Source organism: Erpetoichthys calabaricus, chromosome 4 (assembly GCF_900747795.2).
Source record: "Erpetoichthys calabaricus chromosome 4, fErpCal1.3, whole genome shotgun sequence".
Classification (NCBI taxonomy): Eukaryota; Metazoa; Chordata; class Cladistia; order Polypteriformes; family Polypteridae; genus Erpetoichthys; species Erpetoichthys calabaricus.
The window spans coordinates 49058481-49086125 of NC_041397.2; the positions used below are offsets into that span (position 1 = coordinate 49058481).

The 27645-nt window shown below is 37.5% G+C and overlaps 1 protein-coding gene across 1 annotated transcript; it reads right to left on the bottom strand.

Moving 5' to 3' along the window:
* On the bottom strand, window positions 1-27645 carry prdx4 (peroxiredoxin 4). The gene is made up of 7 exons (XM_028799434.2): window positions 27346-27645; window positions 15959-16076; window positions 11885-12001; window positions 7183-7305; window positions 6661-6791; window positions 6336-6370; window positions 1-137 (listed from the first exon to the last, which is right to left on the bottom strand). Exons 1-7 carry the CDS (start codon window positions 27551-27553, stop codon window positions 87-89), a joined length of 783 nt encoding a protein of 260 aa, XP_028655267.1. The 5' UTR covers window positions 27554-27645; the 3' UTR covers window positions 1-86.

Genomic DNA, 27645 nt, shown 5'->3' on the forward strand with positions numbered 1-27645 from the left:
TTGTATGGAAAATTTCTTTATTTTGAATTCTGACAGCTGAATTACAAAAGGAAAATATAGTCTTCAATACATTTGACTGTAGTGATTTAGTTAAGTTTATCAAAATACTTCAGTTTTCCAGAAGGATCCGGTATTATCTGTCAAAGAAAAGAAGGAACAGAAAATGAATGGATAGAAGGAATTGAGTTGTTACTTTTTTTTTTTTTTTAGTACAGCATATGCCAGTGTGGGAATCTGTCCCTTCGTGCATTACTCTCCGTATGCGGTCTTATCACAGAGCTGAGGGACTGTAGAAACTGGCAGACCCTCTAGAGGGCACTGTGACCCACTGCAAAGCTATTAGAAATACACAGTTGATTAGGCGACGGCACCGCTGTGCACTTTAATGGAATACTCCACCCAGAAGTGAGAGATGAGTTAAATGTTACTCACCCCATGTAGTTTATAGTGAGAGCCAAATAAAACTTTTTAATTTCATGTTTTCATGCAGAACGGAGATTTAAAAGAGTATGATATAAGAAAACCTAACAGTGACCAGTGCTGTACAACGGCAAACAATGTCAAAATCGTCCAAGGAGAAAAGATCTCACGTTACCCATGTCACATACGCTAAACATCAGTTATCCAGTTGTATGCTCAACACGCGATACCTACTGTATCATTTTTTTCTGTCCATTCTGCATGAAAACGTGACTAAAAAGGTTTGTCAACCATCAATAAAAGTACATGGAGTAAAAGTAAATATAGCATTTTTGAATGGAATATTCCAATAATGTTACACTTGTTTACTTTTATGTCCATGTTGTGGCAGTCTAAACACGCTGGATGGCTGGACAGACAGGAGTTTATTTGTCCCAAGGAGAAAATTTAGCTTTACAGAAGTTCTAGAAGCACAACAAGCAACTACAACATCCCCCCCACCACCAATCAAAAATTCACTTAAGAATTTCAAAAAGAAGAAAACTCACCATGGCTGAAGATAAGAGAGCAGCCACAGTGAGCCATCATGAAGGTGTACTGTGGTTCATAATGGCTTTCAGTCACGTTTGCTACAACCTCTGGTGGTCCAGAATGCATCCCGTAACTGAGCCTGCCTTTTTAATTGACTTATTTGGTGGGCCTCTCTTGAAATGATGTTACCAGCCCAGCACACCACAGCATAGAAAAAAAAATCACACTGAACATCACAGCGTTATAGAAGATGTGAAGGAGGTCACTACTCGCATTAAAGGAACACAATCTCTTAAGATAAAGTGAGCCTGCTCTGCCCTTTCTTGAATTGTTTTTCTGTATTCTGAGACCAATCCAACTCGTCATTAATGTGGACCACCAAGTACTTGTAGGAGTGGACCACCTTTACATCCACTCCTTGAATAGTGACCGGACTTACAGACTCTTTGGTGAAGTGAAAGTCAATAATCACTTCCTTGGTTTTGCGGATGCTAAGTTGAAGACAATTCTGTCTGCACCAACTAACAACGTTTTCTGCCTGACTCCTCTCCTCTGTGTCATCCCCCTTTTATCAATACACCTTATTATTGCAAAAAAGTCTGAGAAATTCTACAAGTGACATGAACAGGTGTTAATATTCATAGTCTTGAGGTGAAGAGAAAAGGAGACAGGGCTGTTCCTTGTGGTGCTCCAGTGTTGCTCACATCCATATCAGAAGCTCAGTCCTCGAGTCTCACAAAGTGCAGTCTGCCTGACAGATAGTCCACTATCCAGGACACCCGCCTGCATGTCTCAGAGTTTACCCCTTTAACAGACATGGCTAGATGGAATTGAAGGCACTGACGATATCAAAAAACATAGTCCTCACAGTGCTGCCAGCTTTGCCCAGGTAAGAATAAACCTTGTGGAGCAGATAAACTGATCTGTCACAACATTAAAACCACCTGCCAAACATTGTGTAGGTCTGCCTCTTGTTACCCAAACAGCTCTGACCTGGTGAGGCACAGAATCCACAAGACCTCTGAAGGTGCCCTGTGGTACTTGGCATTAGCAGCGGATCCTTTAAGTGCTGCAAGTTGTAGGGTGGGGTCTCCATGAATTGGACTTGTTTTTTCCAGCATCTCTTACAGATGCTCAATCAAGACTGAGAGCTGGGGAATTTGGAGGCCAAATCCACACCTTGAACTCTTTGTCATGTTCCTCAACAGTTTTTGCAGTTGGACAGAGTGCATTACCCTGCTGAAAGATGCCACTGCCATCATGAAATACTGTTTCCATGTGTCCGTGGTCTGCAACAATCTTCAGGTAGCTGGAACGTGTCAAAGTAACTTCCACATGAATGTCACGATCCAAGATTTCCCAGCACATTGCCCATGGGATCACACTACCTCAATAGGCTTGCTGTCTTCCCATACTGCATCCTGCTGCCATCTCTTCACTACATAAACAACGTGCACACACACCCAGCAGAAAACGTGATTCACCAGAACAGGCCACCATCTTAAGTTGTTCCATGGTCCAGTTCTGACACTCATGTGCTGATCATAGGCGCTCTCAGCATGGGCGCTCTGACTGGTCTGTGGCTACATAGTCCCATACACAGCAAGTCACAATGCACTGTGAGCTCTGACACCTCTCTCTCATGGCCAGCATTACATTTTTAAGAAATTTGTGCTGAAGTAGCTCTTCTGTGAAATTGGACAGGACAGGCTAACCTTTGCTCCCCATGTACATCAATGAGCCTTGGGTGCCCACAACCCTGTCACAGGTTCAGCCGGATGTCCATCCTTTTGGTAGGCACTAATCACTGCATACAGAGAACACCCCACAAGACCTGCCATTTTTGGGAAGTGCTCTGACCCAGTCATCTAGCGAACACAATTATTCCTTTGTAAAAGTCGCTTTGATCCTTCTGCTTGCACTTGTTTCCTACTTCAGGCACGTTACCTGATCATTGTAGATACCGCATAACGACTGCAGCCTGAAGGACATTAAAGACTGTCCTTGGAAATTTACAGGCCAGTTACCTTACATTTGTATTAATGTTCATGGAAAAGAAACAAAAAAACAATAGACAACATTGACTTCCCAATCATTTTGATAATGTCAGCCACTTTAGGGTACACAGAACACCAGAGGCTATTAAAAGGATTGTGAAGATCCTCTACCAGATCAGAAGGTTTAGAAGCAAAGAGAAATGTGCGGCTCCTCCTTTTAATTTATAAAAATGATATGCATAAATATGTAATAAAAATCAATTAAATTTACAAGTCATATTACAGCAGCTTTCAACCATAATGTTAGTGGTGTTTTAATAATGTAACACACACACTGCTTAATGATACCCTTTCACAGTGCTAACCAATGCTGCCAGACGCTAGCAGTGTGCCCTCAAGCACACCGTCACGTAGACCGTAACACTGCCAAAATGAAGCAGATGTTACACTCCAACAAATCAGCAATAAAACTGAATGCCTGCAGTCTAAAGGCTGTTGCTTTTTTTTTTTTTTTTTTTTTTGGAGTCCCTTTTTTTCCTGTAGACTTCATTCTTCTCAAACCTGCTTAAACCAAGCCAGGGTGTGAGGGATTAGAGCCTGTCCAGGCAGCACTGAGCACAGGGAGGAAACAGCCCTGGACAAAGAGTCATTCGATTGAAAGAAACAACAAAAAGTAAATTGAAACCGTTGATAACATCGCACTGGCAAGAGAACTGAAATGACAACGTCTGTTTGTTCCTTCTGTGCACAAAAACACAGCCAAATACGCAGCTTAATTTTGTAAAACGGTAGTTCAGAAAGCGGTCCTTTTAGAGCTTCAGGTCGGTGTCCACTGGATTCACCGCATGTTTTGTTTGAAGTGCTGCTTTTAAGCCATTTCTGCCCTTTGCTTTTTAAGGAGAGCTCTTCTGCTTGCCCTACTTCTAGGCACTGACTTTACAACTGAAGTGCCAAACGCGGACTTGTTATTTAATTAGCTTGATGTACATTGTATGAAAATGACTTGAGAAACAAAACCGTAAACATGCAAGGAATTTCGTTAAGAATTCTCTCTCATGCCTTGTTAAGCCTTATGGTGTTTTCAAATGCTGACTCAATGGCATACCTTAGAGGTCTTTTTGTACTTAATTTTAACACAGCGTTTTAGATGCCCTGAACGTCACCTCAAACCTCTTTTATACTGGTTGACCATCTTAACCTGTAGTACGGACGATCCTAGGTCTCAGAACAAGTGACACTAAGGATATTTTTATGGGTTGTAAACACACAAACTACCTTAAATGGAGAGTAAAATCTACAAAAGTATATAATGTTCTACACAGAGAACCTGGACGCATACAATAATTTACCAAGTATTGTGGGAGAGAGTAGGACTTTAGGGACCTTCAAATTTAGACTTGATGTTGATTTGGATAATTAAGTGGATAGGGTTAGAAAGCTCTCATGGCAGAATGGCCTATTTTATGTTGAAAACTTTCAAAAATTCTAATGCTGGGTCAAAACTGACCCAAAGGACATGGCAATGTTCAAAAGGAAGGACATGGGAAGGTAAAATGCTTTTAGATGCCGTATATATTATGGGATATTTACATTTTTTTATTGTTCGTTAATTTGGGGAAATGTAAGAAGGTTACTAAGCTTAATTCTGAACAGAAAATTTACGGAACATTTACTGATTTCAAACACAAATTTAACCAGGCGATGTTGTAAGGGTTAGCATGAATTTAGTACCTGCTGACTTCAAGCTCTCTTCACGTGACCAATTTATTTATTTTTTTTTTTTTAAATGCCTGACATTTACGTACAGGTTCTGCACAATTTTAAAATAACTAAAAAACACTTACAGAATGTTTGGTGCCAGAGAAAACTTGCACATCAGCCAATAATTGATTATCCTGGCTTTTGTTAGAGCAGTGCCAGAAACAGCTGGTGAGTTGGGGGCTCATTTCTGTGAATTAGGTCGCCACAGTAGTTGGGGTAAATTAATTCAGGTTATAAACACCAAAGACAATGAAATAATATTAGAGTGTTATAGGATACTTCCACAATAAATTAAAGCAAAGCCTTAATTCCCTGTTTGGTAGATGGGTGTGAAGGTCCTAATTTTCAGAAAAATTAACTAGACGTTATGCTCAGACGCATAAGGGTCACTCATATTTGGCTTACCTATGACAATTTTCCAGAATAGTGACGTGGACTCAGGAGGAGCAATACAGATTACATTCTGGGTGTGGATTCTTTGATCTGTCACAGATATCTCAGTGTTGTGGTAGCAGTTCAGTTCTGAGGACTGCTGCTGGGTGTCATTTATTCTGTGCATTTAAGGTGTTCTTACATTATTGCCACTAATTTGAATGTGTTTACTGTGGCTGCAGATTTATGCCAACAATGCCAGTTCGCCTTCCTTTACATTTCTGATTGTAAATTGACACAACTTTAGGATCCAGGTAAGCCTTGGAGATTATCTCGTCTAGAAATGCGGAGGTTGAATCTTTGATATGTGCAAATGGCACAGCATTGTGTACATCATCCACCTGTTGTTAATTCCAGCATGCAATGGAGCAAGTTAAAGTTGAGTGTGACATGATGGAGACGGAAATCAGCACCTTTAAAATCTGAGGCCATGGTTTTATCACAGGAAACACAGAATCACACCTGGCAGGCGAAGGGACAACAGTTGTCCCAAATGAAATCCTTCATGGTACCCCTCACAAATTATGGTGTACAGATAATAAAACACACAATTAATTTTAATGAATCAAAGCTTAGCAATGTTTTACTAGAAAGTGGTGGTAAAGTGGAAGACAAGGCTCTTGGACATTTTATCAGTCTGTCTCGGTTTCTATCCATGCCTGTTGTCACAAGCCTTGTGGAGTGACCAAAAGATTGAGACCGTAGGTATAAGTAGCCACATGATGTTCCTATTACAGAGCTGCAGGATTCTGTCTTCCTAAGGCAAGAAGATCTGAGGTTCTGCTGTAAACTTGGGTATCTACAGAGAATGCCCTCCAAGCGCTGTCCACCGTACTTGTATGCAGCACGATGCACTGGGGGGCGACTCAAGAAAGGCTCACTCTGGACAGCAAATTAGAATTACCCCGGTGTATGCTGTGATGAGTTTAGACCTGCCCTGTTCAGCTTGATACCACCACAGCTCTCAACATAACAAACAAGTAAACACGAGAAGAAGAAACTCAAAACCCCTTTCTTCTACATATTTCTTAACTCACAGAAAGTCTCTGCTCAGTTTTGCAGATTCATTACACAGCTTTTCATACAAGCATTTTTTTTTACCTTTGCAGTGTTACCATATTAGCCAACTATGGGCTGTAAAATGAAGTAATGCGATTGTAATTTTTAACAAAGTAACATATTTTATTTGCTTACCGTATCACTTCCAGGTTTCCATCCAGCAGGACACACTAGCAAAAAAAAATAATTACAATTACAGAGTCAAAGCAGTTTAAAAGAGACATGCATCTTATGACATTTTTTGAATTCTAATCACATAAACACATTTATTTGTTTATTACTTTACTGAAATACTTAATGTTCTTTGCTTATTCTCCACTGTAGTGAAAACTGTAGTGCATCTCAGTTTGTTTTACACTTTGTCATTGTCAGAATTAAAATACAATTATTTATGACTCTCTAAAATGATTATATTCTATTTTGGCTTAAAACTGCATAGAATAATTTTAGTAGCGTTTACCTTCTCCATGTTTATCTGTATACTGGAATGCTTGCACCAATCGTAGTGTTTCATCTACAGAACGCCCTACTGGGAGGTCATTCATTGTGATCTGCCTTAGAACTCCCTTGTTGTCTATAATAAACAAGCCCCTGGAAAACAATACAAAACAACATGAAACACAAATCTTTTTCCCTTATCTCTTGTACTACAATGACATACAAGGTCTGTCATGAAATTAATGAGACGGGACTGAAACCATCAGAACAACTGTAACCAATGCACTGACAGATCTCACAGATGAGAATTTCCCAGAATGCTTCTTGGGGTGGAAGGGCTGACATGCAAGAATTTTGTTGTATAAATTATTACAGGTTATTACTAGTATTAGTCTTATTAATTTCATGAGAGAACTTGATCATTAGTGTTATACCCAATCATTCATTTAAAAAAATGAAACGAACATCAAAGATAAAATTATTTCAGTAAGAGTACACATACTTAAAAATATGAATACTACCTTTCTGTAGTAGAAGCAATTACCTGAGAGTATGACCTTGATCCTCTAAGTATACCCCATAATCTTTTGCAATCTGGTGTGTGAGATCTGAAAGAAGTGGGATCTTTAGAGTTCCAAGCCCACCTTGCTTCCGAGGTGTATTTATCCTTTATATAAGGAAACAAAAAATAGTTACTCACTAGTTTAAAGATTTTACAATATACACTCCTGTGAAGTCACTAAACATCTTTAACTTTACCAGAGAAAATGTCACTTTGTTATGACTTTAGAATATGTATAGTACTTTGTAGAATAAACGGAAAAAAAACATTTAAATATACCCTAGTTCGTCAGCAATATGTGACCAGAAAAGATCAAAGTATAGTACTGAACACCATATGTGGTCTGCAAAGTGTAAAAGATATCGTAATGGATCTGTTACCTACTCATCTCAGACAGTGTTCTCCGGTTCTTTATGATTAGAAAGGTTGAAGGACAACTCATTATTTGTGCATGGGAACCGAGTACATCCCCTTTTATAACTGTGAAAATTAAACATGCACGTAAATCTGAAAATATTAAGAAGTTCACATACACATCAAGTTGTTACATTATTGGGTACACTTTCTCATTAAGTACAATTATCTGAAATGCAGAGGGTGAACACATAAAACTAAAGTGGCCTTGAATGTGCAAAAGATTTAAGAAAAATTTCCAAGTAATGTCAGCCCTGTAGCTGGAAGCAGACTGAAAATGAAAGTATCCAATGGAAGTTGTATAGCATTAGAAAACAGATTAATTTAACAGAAAGTCACGTAAAATAAGGTTACTAAAAGAGCCCTATCAGAAAGCACAATACCTTATTATCTCAAAAAGAGAGAAATGTATAACTGCAGTGAAACAAAGAACATAAACACTGGAAAAATGTGAAAAATAACCAATAAATGTTTACTTCCTACTGAGAGAAATCCATATGGACACCTGGCCCATCCTGCCACGAGTCGACAAAGCATGCTGGTGGAACAGTATGGAGTGTCTTTTTGTGGCTCTAAATATACCAGAGCAATATTTGAACAACGCCGGCTCTTTAAACATTGGCACTGATGAGGAGGCGCATCTCTTGGCTTCTACAGAAGGATAATGCAGAGTGGCATAAGGTGGGAAACTTCCCAAGAATGGAACTTCTGGCATAACTAATTAATGCCATCACATTACAAGTTTAGTATTTGTCAAAAGCAGGTGAGACATAAAGCCACTTTTTATGTTCTTTGTATTTTTAATTGTCTGAGGTTTGCACACTTTTGATGTCTATGATAGAATGTTTCTAGTGCTGTGGTACAGTTGTGAACATTTATGACACACGTTTGGTGGGTGGAAGGTGGTGTCTATACTGGTGCATTTAGCTCCTTAAGGGACAAGTGATGTAATACAAGATTTTCAACATCTGAATTCAGATTATACAAATAACTGAGATATAGGTCTGTCGACATTCATATTAATAAACACCAAACTTTTATTAAAATTACCATTAGTGCAGAAAGTGATGCATAAACCAGACTGTCATGGATTTCTTTTAAATAAATTTTCTGAAGGCACTCTGCAAAAGACTACGTATACATATATATATTAATAAGAAAACTCTGTTTAGTCAGAGTGGCTGATGACAAATTAAAACATCCCTAAGCTTGCAAGAACTTAATTTAATATTAATTTTTGATGTTTTGATTAATTATTGAGGCAACAGTTAAAATATACAGTATACATAGAAATAAAAATGAAAAAAGTACTGTACAACTGCACAAGTATGAATGTCTTAAAGGGTATGCAGTCAAACATGGTGCTGTGCTCTCTTTAAGTGCATTCAAAATGCACATTTTTTTACTCTCTCAGATTTTTGTACATTTGTGTACATGTTTATTGTTTAAAAAAAATATTCATTTTGCTCCTTGTTTGCTTGTACACATACACTCACTTGCCACTTTATTAGGTACACCCTGCCAGAACCGGGATGGACCCTCTTTTGCCTTCAGAACTACTGCAATTCTTTGTGGCATAGATTCAGCAAGGTGCTGGAAACATTCCTGAGGGATTTTGGTCCATACAGACATGATATCATCACGTAGTTGCTGCACATTTGTTGGCTGTAGATGGGTACAATGCGGTCATAAAGGGATAGACATGGTCAGCAACAATACTCAGGTAGCATTTAAATGATGCTCAGTTGGTACTAAGGGGCCCAAATTGCGCCTAGAAAATATTCCTCACAGCATTATACCACCAACAACAACATGAACTGTTCATACAAGACAGGATGGATCCATGCTTTCATGTTGTTGACGCAAAATTCTGACCCTTCCATCCAAATGGCATAGCAGAAATCAAGACTCATCAGACCAGGCAACGTTTTTTGAAACTTACATTGACCAATTTTGGTAAGCCGGTGTGAATGGTAGACTCACTTGCCGGTTCTTAGCTGATAAGAGTGGCACCCGGAGTGGTCTCCACTGCCGTAGCCCATCTGCTTCAAGGTTCGACATGTTGTGCGTTCAGAGATGCTCTTCTGCGTACCTCTGTTGTAACAAGTGATTATTTGAATTACTGTTGCCTTTCTATCGGCTCAAACCAGTCTGGCCATTCTCGTCTGACCTCTGGCATCAAGAAGGCAGTTTCACCCAGAGAAGTGCCGCTCACTGGATATTTTCCCTTTTTCAGACCATTCTGTGTAACCCCTAGAGATGGTTGTGTGTGAAAATCCCAGTAGATCAGCAGTTTCTGAAATACTCAGACCAACCTGCCTGGCACCAACAACCATGTCACGTTCAAAGTCACTTCAATCTCCTTTTTTCCCCGTTCTGATGCTTGGTTTGAACTTCAGCAGGTCATCTTGACAATGTCTATATGCCTAAATGCATGGAGTTACTGCTATGTGGTTGGCTGATTAGATATTTGCATTAACAAACAGTAAAACAGGTACTAAGGTAATAAAGTGTCCAGTGAGACTGCATCACCTTATAACAAAGCCTGTAAATACAACTCATTTTCAACAGTGATGGAAGCAGGGTGAACATCGCACAAATCCTTTCCTTAATTTCACAGTTTTACTTGGCAAACTTGTGTGTTCTGTCTGTTGTTCTGTTCATTTTAAGAGTGATTCATCATGTATAGTGTGAACAAAAAACTATTTATGAACTACATAATTACTTAACATAATGTTATCATTATGCAATACTTGAATATATACACGGAATCATTATTAAAACCACTTAATCCACTTTTAGGCTGTGGTAGGGGCAGCACTGGGTGCAAGAAAGGAAACAACTTTGGCCACAGCACCAGTCTGTTGTCATAGTGCACACAACTCTATACACCCAAACTCATTCAGGGTCAATACAGAATCAGTAGTTATCTTGAGCTGCAGATCTTTGGCATATGGGAAGAAACCAGATTATCCAGGAGAATAGATTAATTTAAATAACACCACACTTTTTTGCTCTTTATGGCTAATTAGATTAATGTTGTATTTAAAAAGTACTTCTCTAAGAAAATCTAATACAATGACTAAGATTAACATTTTAATGGAATGTCACTGTAAAAACAAAAAAAAAATCCTATTTATGTCTGTTCATTATGCTCAACATCAATTCTGAAATAAACGACACTAAAGAAACATTGAAAACTAATTGCATCCTTAATTATAAAACATTGTAGTTTGTGAGTGTTATTGCAAACTTAAATACTTTGAACACATTTCTCTGAATAATAACAACACATTTTAATCATATAGCACCTTTACCATAACAGATGCTTATAAAAATAGGCAAGTTTCTGATCAAATTTCCCAAAACCTAATAAGATTCCAAACATAGCTGCAAGTTGTTTTGGTTTTTTTTTTTTCTTTTTGGTTGTTAATGTTAACAGGTTTAATTTAGATGAGGTACCAGGTAACATTTTCATCCAAATACTGTAAATATGATTGTGTCTTCTTTCCCAAGCATATATATGTTTATTCAAAAATAATACAAATTCCATAAAAAGTAAAAATTAAGACTTTTTGGGTTTTAAAGAATCCAGATATCTTTTAATATACAGCTAAATGTTTGTAGTTCTACCTGATAATTTTAAAACCTCCTCAGTCATTTTCTAACACACTTAGTCGTCCAGAACAGGGTTGCAGGGAGAACTGAAACCTATCCCAGCTTGGTTAGGGTGCAAGGCAGGAACAAAACCTGGACAGGGCACCAGTCCATCGTAGAGCGAATACACACACACACACACACACACACACACACACACACACACACACACACACACACACTCACTCTTAAGGCCAATTTAGTATCGCCAATCCCGCATGTCTTTGGACTGTGGGCAGAAACCCACAAGGAGAACATTCAAACTCCACACATGGAGGACCCAGGACGTGAACCCTGGTCACCTTAATGCGAGGCAGCAGTCCTAACACTCCACGCCTGATAATAAATAGTTTTATAAATAAATATGGAATGCCATTTACTCAGTGCTGCTGGATAGGCATAGGCCTTCTGCAACCTCAAATTGGACTTAATGGGTTCAGAGAATGGATATAAAATTAAATTTAAAAAGTTTAGTTACTGTGCAAACTATACCTTAAAACACTGCAAATGCACCCAGGCTCTGCTGCATTACACTATTTTGTAATGTACACACATGTTATTATCATAATTTCTGTTTTTCTTTCCCATAACATTCCTATAGCTAGTTCCTTACCAAGCTAAATGTGTGAACTGGGAATCTACGGAGCAAGCCACCACCTCCGCATTAATGGCATGGAACTCATGGACTCTGTCACTAAAGGCGATGATCTCTGTAGGGCAGACAAAAGTACTGCAAGGAAAAAAAAAAAAAAAAAAAGTTATTAACAAACAACACACAATTTTATAAAATTATCATTGCTTCACTTCAAGGATTTAATATTCCATTTGTTTATATTTCTTCTCAATGTGTTTTGTCATGTTACACTACATCCTAACAATGTTATCCAACTTCAGCCCACAAGAGATGGGAGGTGCAATTTAAAACTCCAAGAGAAGTTACAGTTCAGTTTTCCATCATGTTAATATCACATTTAACACAGCTGAATGTTTAATTTGGGAGATGGGCCGCCACTTGATGAGATAAGCGGTGCTTATGAAATACATTTCTGTGTTGTGTAATGTCCAGGTTTATGAATTTGGGTGGGAAGCATGGTAGGTGATGGCCTACGGACAGCCATGTGCTTATGATGGTATCAAGCACAGACAAAAAATAGAATCACATGATTACAAGGAAGGAAAGAATGGCAACTTTTACGTACAGGACATGCAAACTAAATGTTTGAAACGAATCATGACACAGCACAAATTTCAGTTATACATAAGGGAGGGAACAGTTTATTTTAATCATGGCAAATTTAAATGTTATGGAGCTCAAGTATTACATGAGTGTGTATTTACATTAAGGAAAAAAAAGCTAATTTCACCTTGAAAAAGTCAGACACATTTTTGGCTAACAACACTTTATTTACAAATTTTGCATGTTTTATGCAATGTGATGGAATTAATGCTATTGTATTTATGTAATTGTATACCTGGTTTACAATTCAGGCTGTAGGTGAAGTTAATTTTTTGTGGTCTCTTGATATTTAATTTTAAATTTTGATACTTCAAGTTAAGGGTTTTACTACAGAAAGACTGAACTCTGTTGCATTAACATTTCTCCAACAGGACAAGAACTTTCAGGTTTTTAGACTTAGTATTATGGATCTTTTTAGTGTTGCCATTTTTTATATTAAACAAAATGACGATATAGGTAGATTTCTGATTAAATGAATATTCTACCCAAAAATACACAATTGTATATTTTTTTATTACATTTTTTATTGATTTTATTGAAATCACACAACATTCCATACAAATAGATCAATTTTACAATAATAGGACTGAAAACAAATCAACCCCCACCCCTGAGAAAGAGAGCATGGGCAGCGGAATAAAACTTAAACCTAGTAAAAATAAGCAAATAGATAAATGAATAAGTGAATATAGATAAATGGAGAAGAAAAAGAAAAAAAAAAAAAAGAATAGGGAGAGAATCTGCTTCCTCAGTGCTTTAAAAGCTTATTCTAAAATGTTATTGATTAGATCCTGCCAGGATTGTATATTTTACTTACCCCATATAGTTGTAGTGATGGCCAAGATAAATTGTTAATCTAATATTTACACGGAGACTGGAAATAACAAAGTTTCTGATAGAATGGGAACCTATGATGACTAACACTAGACAATAGCAAATAGTATTAAAAATGACCATGTAAAAATCACATAATCTACATGTCAAGTCATTCAGTTCAATGCAAGGTTATTATTATAGTTTTGCCTTTATATATTAATTTTTATTTCTATATTTTTTTCTGACCTTACTTACAAATTCAGTTTAGTTATAGTTTTCCTTCATCGTGTATTTTTAGTTTTAATTTAGTTTTTATTTTACAAAGACATTTCTATTTTATTTTTATATATATATTAGTTTCAGTTTTAGTAATTATAGTATGGTTAAAGGGCTACTATGAAGTTTAGTTTTGTGTCACAATGAGACAGAACTGTACATTTAACAGGTTTGGATATAAAAAGTTTAATGTTAGTGGAAGCTTACTACACTACACAACACAATTTACTATTTGGTTTTGTTTTTGTCTGATAAAAACAAGCATAATCAAAACCAGGTACTGAATATGAACAATTTTACACAATTTTATAATTTTTTAAATATTTTCTATGTCATTTGTGCTGAAGACATCTGCGCTTACTGTTGGCACTAGGTGAATTTTAAGGTGTGAGGGCTTTTTACTCTAAATGTCTACAGCACACAACATATCTTGCGCCAACGACAATGTGCTTATACTGAATGCCTCCAATATTGCATTCAAAAATCTCAAACATCAAATTTTTCTGCCACCCATATTGATCTCTTATTCCGTCTCAGGCACATACGATTTATAGACAGAAGTTTGCACCCGCAGGCCTGAAAAGATATAAAAAAATAAGAAAAGAGATTCTACTGTGTTCTGACAGGTGTGACCATGAAAATCACGGGGGCTAAGGAAGAAAAGGGCTCTTAGTGAGCAGACCCCACCTTGCTGTGTTGAGGGAAACAAAGAAAAGCAAGCATGTAGTATGAAGGTTAGAGGCAGTGAGCCTTGAATAGCCCATGCATAAAAACAGTAAACCCATAATGAGCAGAGCAAGAGCAGGTAATAGGAGTACGGACAGGCACAAAATGACAGAGACAGCTTCTGAGATTAAGAACAATATATACATTATCTAAACCTGTTTATCCAGAGCAGGATCGCAGGAACCTGGTGCCTACCCAAGCAGGTCTGGATGCAAGGCAGGAAAAATCACTGGTATGCAATATGTATGATATGGCTGATGTTAAGAACAAAAAAGATATTTAAACTATCTGTTTTGATAGAGATAGAGAAACATTGAAAAAATGGGGACAGATATTTTAAAACCTAATTCTGCTACTGGATTACTCTCACAATATCGGGTATTTTGAGCTGTGAATATGAACTAAAAACTAATAAATATAGAATAAATACAAAAACAAAATTAGCAAGTTTAGCTTTTCATCACTTGGCAGACTCTCTTCACCTACCTACCTGTAGTTCAGTGGAGACATTGCCAACTCGGGAATTTTACAATGTTTGTATCGCTTCGTTGTTAAATGACGATTTTAAAGCAAAAGTGATTGGTTAGCAACGTCAAGATTTATCAAAATGTCGCTGTCAAATTTTTTTCATGATTAGTATACTTTCTCTATACATCATGTGTGAAGTGGTAGGTGAATTACTGTCAACAAAAAGCAGGCACCTGAGAAATAAACTGAAACGTTACACACTCGTGATTTTTCTGTCCATACCGTAAAGTTTTTGTTGACCAACACATTCTGATTTCAGGTGTTTGAATTACAGGCGGCACGTAAATCGCTTTCTATTCCACAGGCTTTACGCGCTTGTATTCAGTTCACCGTCACCGCCAACGTTGTGTGAACAGCAGCCTGCCATCACCAGCTGCCATTCACCGGATGAATATATGCGGGTGGCTTGTGGTGGACTTTCAGTTTAGAATTAAAAGTTATAAGGGTTAAAAACTAACAGCAAGAATATTCATTAAAAAATGAAAACATTATGTTTAGTAAATTATTATTTTATTTCAGTTAGTCTTTCCAGCTACTTTAATAGTTTTATTTAGTTTTTCATTTCAGTTTTGTTAATTATTTTATTTCAGTTTACAAAAATGTTTTTTAATAATAGTTTCAGTTTTGATTTTAGTTTTCGCTAACTATAATAACCTTGGTTCAATTCTCATAATGTTCAAAACAACAAATATTTAATATTAAAATATTGTTAAATAAATACCCCTGGATAATGAAAGTAGTGCACAAACAGGGAATCCTGTTCATGTGGGATTGTGCTTTTGAATTGAAGGCCTGACACTCACCCTCATTTATTGGCCAAAATTCCAGTCTCCAATGTAAAATGGTTGCTTTTTGGGCAAACGCTTTTCATATTCCTAATTGTATTAGTTTCTGTATACTTTCAAATTGCAATTCATGCAATGATTTAAAAAAATAAAAACACCAAAATTATATTATTAAGAAATACAAAATATCCGAGTGTGATATGGCTCTGCATGGGGACCTAACCTCTAATAAAGACAGATTTCCAACACATTTTGAAGTATTATCATCTTTCCACTTTCTACTCACAGGTTTATCCAAACTTTGGAACAGAATACTCACAAGTCAAGAGGGTAGAAAAAGAAAACAAGGTATTTTCCTTTGTAATCTGAAAGTTTTAGCTCTTTAAATTCTCCATTAATGACAGCTGTTCCTTCCCAATTTGGAGCAGGTTTTGAAACTGTGGACAGAAAAGAGAAAGTATATTATTGAGGCATTATGTAATGAAATTGTATTCAAAGATGTACAACATTATTTTTCCTACAAAGTTTAAACTCAGATCAACAGCATATATATGGGTGACGAAACATCCATCTATCTGAAAATGATCTGTTGCTTATATTATTTTATACTCATATACAAACACATATATGTACAAACACATACTATATTATATAGATGCGCACACACATATACATACACTTACACATACAAGGCTTAATTGCCAATAGTGTATTTGTCATGATACTAGATATAGGAACAAACGCATTTAGAAAATACTATGATGAGTGATAATTTTAAAACTCCAAGCTAAATAATTATGTAGGAGCAACTCAGTCATGCAAACTAATAAAAACAATGCAGAATTAACAGAGATGGCATCAGTTCCAAATTCTTAATGGACACTGGTAATGTAATCAGCTTAAACTGCAGAAAACAATGGCAATAAAAACGTCTGCTTCCATAAATGAAATAATATAAAACAAAATCATACCTTATTTCATTATAATTGGACAGAAAGAATGACTCTCTTAAATGTAAACACTTTTTATATGAAATATAATTTGATATTTCTTATTTAATGTTGAAATTATTCTCTTGCATATACTTCTGAAAAAATAAAATTCAGCCGAAATGCTGCTTATATGCAGCCAACTGCAACCTTCATAAACTGGTACTACTTTTGAATTATTAAATACATTTTCCTAAAAAAAAATTTCCCCTATTCATTTTTATTTTATTTTTTTTTTAAATAAAGTATGTTTCAGCTCCTGTCCGTTGTCTTCAAATGTTTACTTTTTCTTAGTCTGTTTTTGTAGAAGTTAGCCTTCATGTCAGCTTTCTCCCCTCAGATGGCACACACAGGTACCAGCCAGCTCCGCCTTACTCTGCTCACCCTGTTCCATAAGCTGACCCAAGAAAATGGGTCCATGCCCAAGAGTTGCTGGTAGCCATGCATACAGGTCGATAGTCCTTAGCAGCAGCATAACATGGAATAAAGCGCTTTCTCCCAAGTGTATATCTACACCCTAATTCATGCCATTCACACCGTCTGGTATCTCTGCACCCTTCAATAGCATGCTGCTTCCTGAAGAGTGTGTCAGGTAGTTTAATAATAATAATAATAATTCATTACATTTATATAGTGCTTTTCTCAGTACTCAAAGCGCTATCCACACTGGGTGGAACCGGGAAGCGAACCCACAATCTTCCACAGTCTCCTTACTGCAAAGCAGCAGCACTACCACTGCGCCACCTGTGAGTTTGGACCCAGGGTCACTACAGTACTTTACATTTTATGTCTTCTAGGATTACAAAGCTCAGTAATGGATCACTGATGTTGAGGTCAACATCGCTCTGGTGTTGCTTGTAAAATAAGCTAGTTTTATCCTACACATCAGCATGTTGTAAAGGAAGTCTCTTAATTTATATATAAATAATGCAAAGTTAACTCACTCATTCAATTATCAACAAAACACTATTTCTTGTTTGGTTTAAAAGCCAACATTTGGAAGAATAGTACATCTAGGGCTGTAGGTATTCACTAAGAAAGGACATTCACAAGTAGCAATATTTAGGGGTAACCGCCTCAATAAAAAAAACTAAACACACCAAAATCGCAAAAATGCCTTGAGGGATTTCACTAAAATTTGGGAACATTAAAGAAAAAAAGAAAATTAGCAGATGTGTGTTTTGCATTTGATACATTTTTATTTGTCAATCTATATCTATAAAGGAGAGTCGGGATCCGTGTGGCTGTGTTTGTGTGTTTGAGGGACGGAGAGTTAAGGCGGGTGTTGGAGTCACGTGATCATCTCCCCTCCCATTCACCTCATTTCATTCACTTCATTTTGCTCCGAGCTGAGCTCCGCAGCTGACGCGGTCTTGCCGTTCTTTTTCCATAGTGTTTAGTCCTTTCTCCTTTACTGTTTAGTAGACGCGGTGCTTACTGAATAGTATTTTTTCCTTTAGTGTTTCTAAGTGTTTAGTAGATGCGGTGTACGAAAGGAGAGTTGGGATCCGAGAGACTATGTTTGTGGAGGGATGGAGAGTTAAGGCAGGTGGGGGAGTCACGTGATCATCTCCCCTCCCATTCACCTCATTTCATTCACTTCATTTCGCTCCAAGCTGAGCTCCGTAGCTGACGCGGTAAGTCCTTTCTCCTTTACTGATTTACTGTTTAGTAGACGCGGTACTTACTGAATAGTATTTTTTCCTTTAGTGTTTCTTAGTGTTTAGTAGACGCGGTTCCCGGCGGCGTTGCGGTTTAGTGTTACTTTCTACTTCGTTTTTGTACTTTAGTGTTTAATAATAAATAATAATAAACGAAATAAAACAAGCGTAAGAAAGTGCAGAATTAAGGTGAATTTTGCAAGAAGTGTTGTTAACAGGGAGAAGTGGCAACAAGAAGCATGCGCCAGCGTCCCCTCACCTGCTACAATAAAGCAGTTATAATAAAGAAGTTTAGTAGACTTTTACTTTATCTCATTTAGTGTTCTTCCCGGCGGTGTTGCCATTTTTTAGTGTGTCTACTTAGTGTTTGTGTTTAGTGTTATGGAAGGAGTGATCTTACCACTGTCAGATTTTGCAATGAATGAGTTGGTAAATAATGATTATTTATCAACAGAACACATGAGCAAATTCAACGAAATTTTAGCTGCGCATACAATTTTCCAACCTCAAAAGGTTTTGCTAATGTGGACTCCTGACATACCTATAATGCCCATTCCACAAAATGCAAAACATATCCAAATATTACCTTCTGCAGTTACTGAACGAGTGACTCACTGGGTGTGTACCTATTATGATGGTGCTGTAATTCATGTCTATGACAGTTTAAACGCTGATAAAAAATTCAACCTCACCGAAGAACAGCTTCGTTTCCTTCATGCTTTGTTTCCTTACAAACCTCCCATAGTTTAAGAAGACTCACAGCAACAATTAAATCATACAGATTCTGGTGTATTCTCAATTGCATTTGCTGTGTGTATTTCTTTAGGTATTGACCCAAGTGATAAAGTTTTTACTATTTCTTCAATGCGAAATCACTTACAAATAATTTTTGTTACTCGACAATTGCTTCCATTCCCTGTCGAAAGTAGCCGATGGGCGACACCAGTTACAAGTATTCAGTGCGTTCAAAGACATGTACAAAGTACGGCCACTAACACAGTCACTCATAAAAGGGGAGATGACTCGGTGCAGGAAATGGGTATTGAAACTACCTTGGAGGACATGCAATCAACGAGGCGATTAAATGGATCTCAAGAGACGTCTTCTAGGTTGGAAAAAAAGCGCTTGGCTACCAAAACTATATATATATATACATATATATACATCTATATAAATAAAAATGTAAATGTTCGTTTGTTCAAAACCTTAAATCTCTGAAAGTTCTTCACCGATTGCTTTGAAATTTTGACACAACGTTGCATTCGAATACACGCATGTTTTTATATACATATTATATAGATGTCGCACCTGTGACAGGTAAAAACATGCTTTTTTTGAAAACACAGCGCCATCTGTTGGATGTAAAGGCAACACACGGCATACTAAATATTTTACGATTCTATTTCAATGTTTCGATCAAATACATTTGTAAGTACGTGAATAAAGGCAGCAACATGGCAGTTTTTGGCGTGCAACCAGAAAGAATTGATAGGAATGTGGTCATACATATCGATGAAATTGCACAGTATTAGGCTGGAAGATACATAAGCAGTAATGAAGCTGTATGGCGAATTCTTTCATTTCCCATACATGAACGAAGTCCAGATGTTGTTCACTTAGCAGTACATCTAGAAAATGGACAACGCGTTTATTTCACAGCTGCAAATGTGCAACAAATAGCCCTGAATCCACTGGCTACAACGTTAACTGCTTTCTTTACGTTATGTCAAAATGACGCGTTTGCAAAAACAGTGCTGTATTCGGAAGTGCCTACGTATTACACATGGAATGCGAGTAGAAAATCATTTGAAAAACGCAAAAGAGGAGAGCGAGTCAACGGACAACCTGCCATATTCAAAGAAACTACGATAGGCAGACTGTACACCGTGCATCCCAATCAAGATGAATGCTTCTTTGTTCACATGCTGTTGGTAAATGTGCCCGGTCCAACGTCTTTCCAGCAACTGAGAATTGTCAACGGCGTTACACATGCCACTTTCCGAAGTACATGTCAAGCTCTGAATTTATTGGAGAACGACCGACACTGGGATGTATACTTTAATGACGCGTGCAACACGTCACATCCAAATCAAATTCGTGCATTGTTTGCAATCATATTGACCGCCTGCTCTCCTTCATCTCCAACACAGTTATGGGTGAAATATAAATCGCACATGGCTGAAGATATTTTCCGTCGAATACGCAAGTAAAATTCAAATATAAACATGGATTTCACAGCAGAAATCTACAACTAAGCGTTGATAATGATTGAAGATTTAGCTTAGAAATCGCGAACAAAGTTCTCAATCAATTGGGAATGCCATCACCAAATCGATCTGCTGCTGCTTCGTTCGATGTAGAATTGCGTCGTGAACAAAATTACAACACGGGTGATCTTTTGTCATATGTGCAATCAAATATTCCTAAGCTAATGCTTCAGCAAAAAGGCATGTACGATCAAATAATGCAAACTGTCAATAACGGGTTGGAGAAATCTGGAAATTGGGAACGGAAACGTGCCGGTTGATCTGACCTCAGCACGAATTTCACTGCCTCATAACTTCTGCAATTTAGTGACGTCAAAAGAATTGGTTGAAAAAAATATTTCCCAATATTCAAACCAATTATAAGAATCACGATTGGCTGAGTGAACGAGCTATTCTTGCGGCCAAAAACAAAGACGTCTACGAACTTAACAATATTATTCAGTCTAACATTCTGCACAGACAACGGAACAACAAAAAATATTCTATACCCACACGCATTGTGAAATTAAGCATATTAGAAACGTGCGCTTTCTCTTTTCTTTCTTTTCTATGTAACCAGACTGAGCCACAGCAACGCGTGGCCGGGTACAGCTATATACAGTATATATATCTCTATCTATATATATCTATATCTATATTATATATATATATGTGTACACACACAAACATATATATACATATACATCTATACTAATAAAAGGCAAAGCCCTCACTGACTCACTCATCATTAACTCTCCAACTTCCCGTGTAGGTAGAAGGCTGAAATTTGGCAGGCTCATTCCTTACAGCTTACAAAAGTTAAGCTGGTTTCATTTCGAAATTCTACACGTAACGGTCATAACGGTCGACAACGTCCTCCATGTTAAACTTTCTTATTTATGGCTCCATCTTCACGAAATTTGGTAGGCGGCTTCCCAGCGCTAACCAAAAACGATGTACGTACTTATTTCGGTGGTATGACACCACTGCCGGCTGCCATATTGAACTTTCCAATGGTCTTTGTTACTAAATGGGCCCATCTTCAAGAAATTTGGTACGTGGGTTCCCAACGCTAACTGAATCCTACTTACGTACATATATACGTCCATAGCCTGCACCTCGGTCCACACTCTGAATCCTCCAGGCACTCCTGAGCATAATCTAATTTTGAAGGTTGGGGCACCAATAATGTTACTGAGAAACTTACAGCCACCGAAACTTTATAATGGCACGAGACTTCAGGTCACGTGACTGCAAAAGAACCTAATTGAGGCAACTATTTTTACTGGCGGTGGCTCAGGGGAGTTTTTATTCCTCGCATCCCCGTTATACCCTCTGATCTCCCATTTCAATTCAAACGCCTCCAATTTCCAGTAAGGCTCTGCTTCGCAATGACAATTAATAAGTCTCAGGGACAGGCCCTACAAAAGGTTGGCATTGATTTGAGGCAAGATTGCTTTTCACATGGCCAACTATACGTTGCATGCTCAAGAGTAAGCTCAGCGCACAGCTTGGTCATATTACAACCGGAGGGGCGAACTGACAACGTGGTATACAAAGAGATCCTTACTTAACAAATAATTATTGGTACATTTTCCCTCAGTTTATTATTTAAAATTTAAAAGCAGTACTTCACTGCTACAAAGCGAGGGTATTTTGCTAGTATTAATTAATGTTGCAGTAACTTACATGCTCTGTGCTGCACGTAGAGCATGCTCCACATAAATGAATAATGCAGCAGAAGTTACTGATGGACAAAGTGAATAACACCACTATATAAAAGAGTGGACAGATGACTGAAGAAGGGGGGCAGTGTCCTGGACAGGAAAAAAGAAAAAAAAAAAAGTCAGGAGCATGTTCTGAAATGGGAAGAGAAAATTCAGCAAAGCTCAAGGAAGATTTAAACCAGCTCTCATCTCGGTGCTTAAATTTCTAATGGGGAAGCAACAGAAATGGTGTTGTGATACTTGAAGTTACTTCTCTGTGCTCCATGCACCTCATGTTAATACACCGGTGTAACATATAAGGTTAGGGCAGAGAATCAGCACTGATGCCGATTCAATTCGATATTGATTCAGGCTTGACAGAATTAGCGTGCACTGATATATTTGAAGTGGTGGCTTTTTTAGAAATTACTTAACCATGCAAAGACAACATTAATATAATGCAACAAATTTCAGTAACACTTTATTTGAAGGGGATCTACATAGTGACTTCATGACTTGTGCATAAGCATGGAATGACATTTAAGAAGAAATACTTGATTAGATATTATCTATTTAACATCAGTATTTGGAACATGTGGAGCAAAATATCATTGCTCTTTAAAAAAAAAAAAAAAAAAAAAAGCCACATCAGAATCCAAACATATTTTAATAAAATGCAATGGCAACTACTTTACAAAATATCTATATCATCTTGAGAATAAGATTATAAAATAATCAAATATTGCTTCTTCAGTAGTAAATGTTATTCAGTAACCTATTCATGTATACACCCTTCAACTAAACTGTTAGCCAAATTAATTTCCTTATTGGACACTTAAAATAATCTTGAATTAGTCGAAATTAAAAGATACAGTGGGAAGACTCGTGTCTTTCTATAATTTTGCAAGTTACACATATCTTCAGTTGCTTACACATAGCAGTCACGTTTATCAATCTCAAAAGTGTCCTGAATGTTCCTCCTAAGACAAAAAAAGCATTTTAAATTGAAGATCCAGAGCTAATGCTTGTCGGCAGTAGCATTGAATTAATGGAACATAAAAGAAAAAGAACCAGCCATCGTGACTGATAACGGCGCTATTATGGAATAGGTATGGGCGGATCGATACTAAAGTATTGGTGCTTCCAATCCTGACCTTTTAATTTAAACATCAATGCTCATATTAAAAGTATCGATATTACACATTTTCAATACTATGCAAGTTTTTTAGAAATTATTTATTGGTTAGAACATGATTAAACGTGTCATATTGTGTAAAACACAATCTGCTTTTTCTTGTGTGTTTTTTACCACCCTGCACTGACAATGGCAGTGCTGCAGTCCACCAGCCAAAGCAGTGGAGCTGTGTATGTGAGGCAATGCCAGAAAGATAGTGAAGTGTTGTTTGGAGTTATTTTACTCCACCGAGTGAACAATAATGAAGCAAAATGTGATACATCTCAGAAGACTGGACATTACTGTGGCAACACCACAAACCTAGTAAAACACACAAAAGTCAGTCACGTTGCTGAACAAGCGGAGTTACAACAGAGGCGATCAGAAGAGTGCGCAGACACTCAGGCTGCAGTCTGCTCTTAAAGAAGCCGTTGATAAAGGCAGGCAGTACCCTGGCAACATTAGTATTGAAATCTGAAGTAAGGTTGTAGTAATTCTTTCAATAGAAAATAATTGATGCAATATATTCTTCCCTAAAAACAGACATTTACAGCTTGATGAATCGACATACTTAGAACACATTTTCAAACTTAACATACTTATTGTGTTCAGAAAAAAAAATCACTTGATATTATCTTTAAATCTCATTCTCTGGCATTAGACCGAAGTGTCACTCGGGCTGTAAAAACAATGCTAAAAGCAGTAGTCCTAAATGTTACCCAGGCAATGGTAAAGCCACGTCTTCTCCTCTCACCTGTAAGCGTGACTAGTAATTATAGGGTCTTGTAAAAATATGTTTTTCAGCACTCCAAGTGTTGCACGCTCTTGACAGTGATACAAGCAATCATATGGAGGAGCCTCTCAGCAGTGATGATGAAGTGAATCTGCCTTCAGTCAGTGAAATTGAAATGGACAGTGAAAACGACAGTGAGTCTGATGAATCTGAAAGAAATGCCTACTTGGTATTATAATCATTATACTTTTAACACTTCTGACTGCGTACTTTTAGCGTTTTTACACATTTTACAGTAAAAAATAAAAATGTCATTTTTCGAGGATAAATGTAATGCTAATGCTTGTTCTTTTTCCACAGATCATTTGCAAGAAATGAACGTTTAATAACTTCTTTTAATACATAAGTCAATTATTCAGTACTATATGTAATAAACTACTAATGCAATGTCTTTAAAATGTGACTTTTTATTTCCACACATACTAAGTTATTACAGAAGATTAACCATTCTTGCAAGACAACACTCTGGTTACATCAGTATTGGTATTGGCTTCAGTATCACCGTTAATCGAACTGAAAAGAAAATCAGCAGTATCACCCATCACTGTTATGGAGCTATTTCAAGTTGGCTGCTTTGTGCACACAGTCACTTTTGTATCACAGGTTGCTCTGAAAATTTCAATAATCACCAGCATGATTTGCCAGGTGAGGCACATTGTAGGGTCTCTTATCTTTACAGATAAAAACTTCTATAGGTTCTGATATTTTTTTGGGCATGAGGAGACTTTAACAGAAGCTTGGAGCTAAACGCCATCTCCAGCGCAGGCTGTTTAGGCTCTGCTCGTTTGGATGTTGACTGAGACGTTTCTGGGCGCCATCGGGATAAGTGATTTCTCAAATTTGTTGCGGTTTAACAATAATTAAAGTGAAAAAAATAAAGGAGTATGTGAATTTCCCCTTGGGATTAAGAGAAAAGCCAAGCAAAATGACACCTTGGGATTAATAAAGTATCTATCTAATTAATTAACCTCTGAGCTGCAAAGCTTACATATGGCTTTGCTTTCATCCAGTTGTTCTTTACCGACTCACCATTTTAATCCATAGGAAGTCCACACATGTGATTTAAGTGTCAAAGACGCCGATTTCGGTTAAAAAGTACACACCATTTAATACGAAGTAGTAAAATGCTTTTCCGCAAAAAGCCTTAACAGGCACATTAGCGCCATCTACTTGATCAGACGCCAAAAGCGAACATAAGCAAAAATCTACATACAGTAATTGGGCAGGATAGCGATTCACAAGATCGATCTTAAGAATCCATATTGAATCGTTTAAGCAAAAAAGTAATGATTACTCAGAAAATCAATATTTTTACCCAAGCCTAATATATATGGTACTGAGGATACATACTTATGTATATTCACTTGAAGCACCATACTTGAGTGAACGGCGTAAACAAATGAAAACCGTACACTTAAAACAATGATAATGTAAACTCAAATTTCACATTATTCCTACCAAGTACCCAATTAAGTTCAAAAGATTTCACTTTCCTCTAATATTGGATTTTGCAATGACAGTAAACAAAGGCCAAGTCACTAAAAAGCAGTTAAAACGCAGGAATCCATCAAATGCAGTAATGCTTCACATATGGACAATTGTGTACAGCATGTTCAAGACTATGCTTCTCCAGCGACCTAATATTATTATATCCTACTGCCTTTATCCAATCAACTTACAATATTTGACATACAATCTCAGGTGAGGTAACTTTGCTTTGATCACACAGCGTCAGTAGCAGGATTCGAACCCATAACCTTATGGTGTGAAGTCCTAGGTCCGAGGACTTAACCTGTACACCACACTGCCCAGTCAATGCTGTTAAAACTTCGTAAAAACGGAAACAAAAAAAAACACACAACACAGTACAAATATCATACGCTGAAAAGCAATTAGTTACACAGTCCGCGTCAGATATCCCTATCCCCGACGCACTAAACCGGACGCTCTTGTGTTACGAAATGTCCTAGGCGAACCCGGACAACACGTTTAAAATAAATGTCCGTCCCAAAAATTGCAGTTATTATCTAAGAGTATACTGTTCATTGCGCGGTGAAGGTGGTTTGATATAACCAGTGATGGACTTTTTGCGTATGTACGCAAGGCTGCTACCAATTTAAAACACCCGTCGAAAAGAGTGCTCATGCAGCACGTATCTACATTTTAATTTCAACACATCGAAATAAGTTCGCTGCTTGTATGCATAAAACATCTAAATATTTAAACGTCAGTGTAAGCTGTAAACATTCTAATGTTACTCCGACATATATTCAATGAAGCGTATATACACAGAAGCTGCTTGAGATATCGGTGACAAATACGCGCTCGATGAAAACTGTCTCCCTCTTTCACGCCTTCGCACTTCAGCAGCAGAAAACCGCGCACGCGGAACCAATGTTGTTCGTCGAGAAGGACCCAGTTCCGGTTGCACACGGTGTATTACCTAAAGCGGACTGCCGCTTTAAACAAATTTGCGCTCAGAGCTGCAGCAGCGAAGACCTGACGCCGCCTTTTCTGCAAGTGACGTGTCCTAAGCGGAGAATTTTAATGATGAACCACACACCTTTTTTTTTTTTAATCGTGCATTTCAATTAAAATTTAATGCAAAAAATACACATGAATAGCTCGTGCAATCTATAAAATAGTGTTTTATACGTGTAGCCCTGTAATCGCAAAGCCCTTTTACTCCCAAAAACAAAGCAACATAGAATAAGTATTAAACTTAACCTTTAACAGAAGCGGGTTTGATAATGATATATCATGTAAATAAAAAACACCTTCCCATTGCTAACACGTTAGCTCATCCAAAACACGGGAGTGCATCAGTTATTATGTACACAGTGCAAGATGAAGGGATTGGAAATGCAAAGCGATCCGAGTTTGAAAAGTGATCCTGGAGGTTACATGACAGCAAATTAGGTATCTGTTTTAACACCATAAACGTATTACTTTTAGGTATCCACTAATTGCATTTACTATTAAAAATAATATCTACGTTATGTGGGCCTGTGGCGGATGTTTGTGTTCTCCATACGTCTGTCTCCACCAGACACAAAGTAAAACAACCCCGAGAACATAATTACATTTCATTAATTAAAGCAAAACTCAGAGGTCATGGATGACCGCACAATACCCACTTTTTGCTTTACTCAGGTGCAGCGAGTGATCCGACACGGGGACTCTGAAGGCTTCCCCCGGATACACATGTCCTCCAGCGTAATTGTAGCATTCCTGCTCTTTCTTAGCGTTCGCCGTCTCGTGTGCACTAACCAGCAAGCATGGCACGAACAGCAGCACGAGGAGTTCGGGGGTCAGCGACCGCAGATTTTTATGTCCACCCTCCATTTTCCTAGTAGCTTCTGCACGTCTGTCTGTAATTAACAAGCCGAAAAGACTACAATGACAGAGAAGATATAAGGTACGGGAGGAAATGGACC